Source organism: Poecilia latipinna, unplaced genomic scaffold (genome assembly GCF_001443285.1).
Source record: "Poecilia latipinna isolate Pla-1442-1.1 unplaced genomic scaffold, P_latipinna-1.0 Scaffold1513, whole genome shotgun sequence".
Taxonomy (NCBI): domain Eukaryota; kingdom Metazoa; phylum Chordata; class Actinopteri; order Cyprinodontiformes; family Poeciliidae; genus Poecilia; species Poecilia latipinna.
In genome coordinates, this window is record NW_015114129.1 from 39,652 (window position 1) to 40,311 (window position 660).

Sequence of the window (660 nt, forward strand, 5' to 3'; positions counted from 1 at the left end):
TATTTATTTATTTCCTATTTATCTAATTTACTATTGTTTTTATGAAGAGGCTATTTTAACCTGGGTTACACCATCACCGTCAGCTTTAATAGATCAAAGCAGGAATGTGTGGACTCTCTGTGTTCGCAGGAGAGACTGCATCATAGGAGCTTATCATAAACACATCATGAATCTCAGGACGCAGGAACCTATGGTGAGACATTCATGCATTTCATTCAGCCATCACTGCTGAACACAATTACTGCTTTTCAATATGTTTGTCTTTTTGTCCAGTCAAAAATGAAACATATTGAGTAGCAGATGGGATGAAATTTCCAAAAATTGAAAGTGAGAATTTTCACCCTTGACAAGCATCAGAGAAACGATTAAAATCAACGAGTGATATTGGGAATTTTTTACAGGATTGGAACAATTTACAATTTAGAAATGATTGATAACATTTAGACGTTCCAACTGGACTAACTCATTGAATTGCAACTTTGCAGGACATTGGGGGATCTGAGGAGGATTCAAGCTAATCTCATAACCACAGAGTCAACACCGGCTTCAAGTTTTACATTTTAGTTGAGCATTTAACCAAGAGGACAATGCTTCCTGTGATGTACACCCTGAATTTGTCCTCATGTTTTTATTTTCTAGTCAATTAAAAGAATATATGGA

The 660-nt window shown here is 35.8% G+C and overlaps 1 protein-coding gene across 3 annotated transcripts in view; it reads left to right on the top strand.

Moving 5' to 3' along the window:
* The window catches only part of ppm1na (protein phosphatase, Mg2+/Mn2+ dependent, 1Na (putative)), a 10,851-nt gene extending 10,191 nt beyond the window's left edge, over positions 1 to 660 (top strand). For 2 of the 3 annotated variants that reach the window (XM_015058061.1, XM_015058060.1), the window contains 2 exons: positions 130 to 193; positions 486 to 660. In XM_015058061.1, coding sequence (XP_014913547.1) covers positions 130 to 193; positions 486 to 518 — 97 coding nt within the window. In that variant the 3' untranslated portion in view covers positions 519 to 660. The other variant, XM_015058059.1, reaches the window with a different exon arrangement.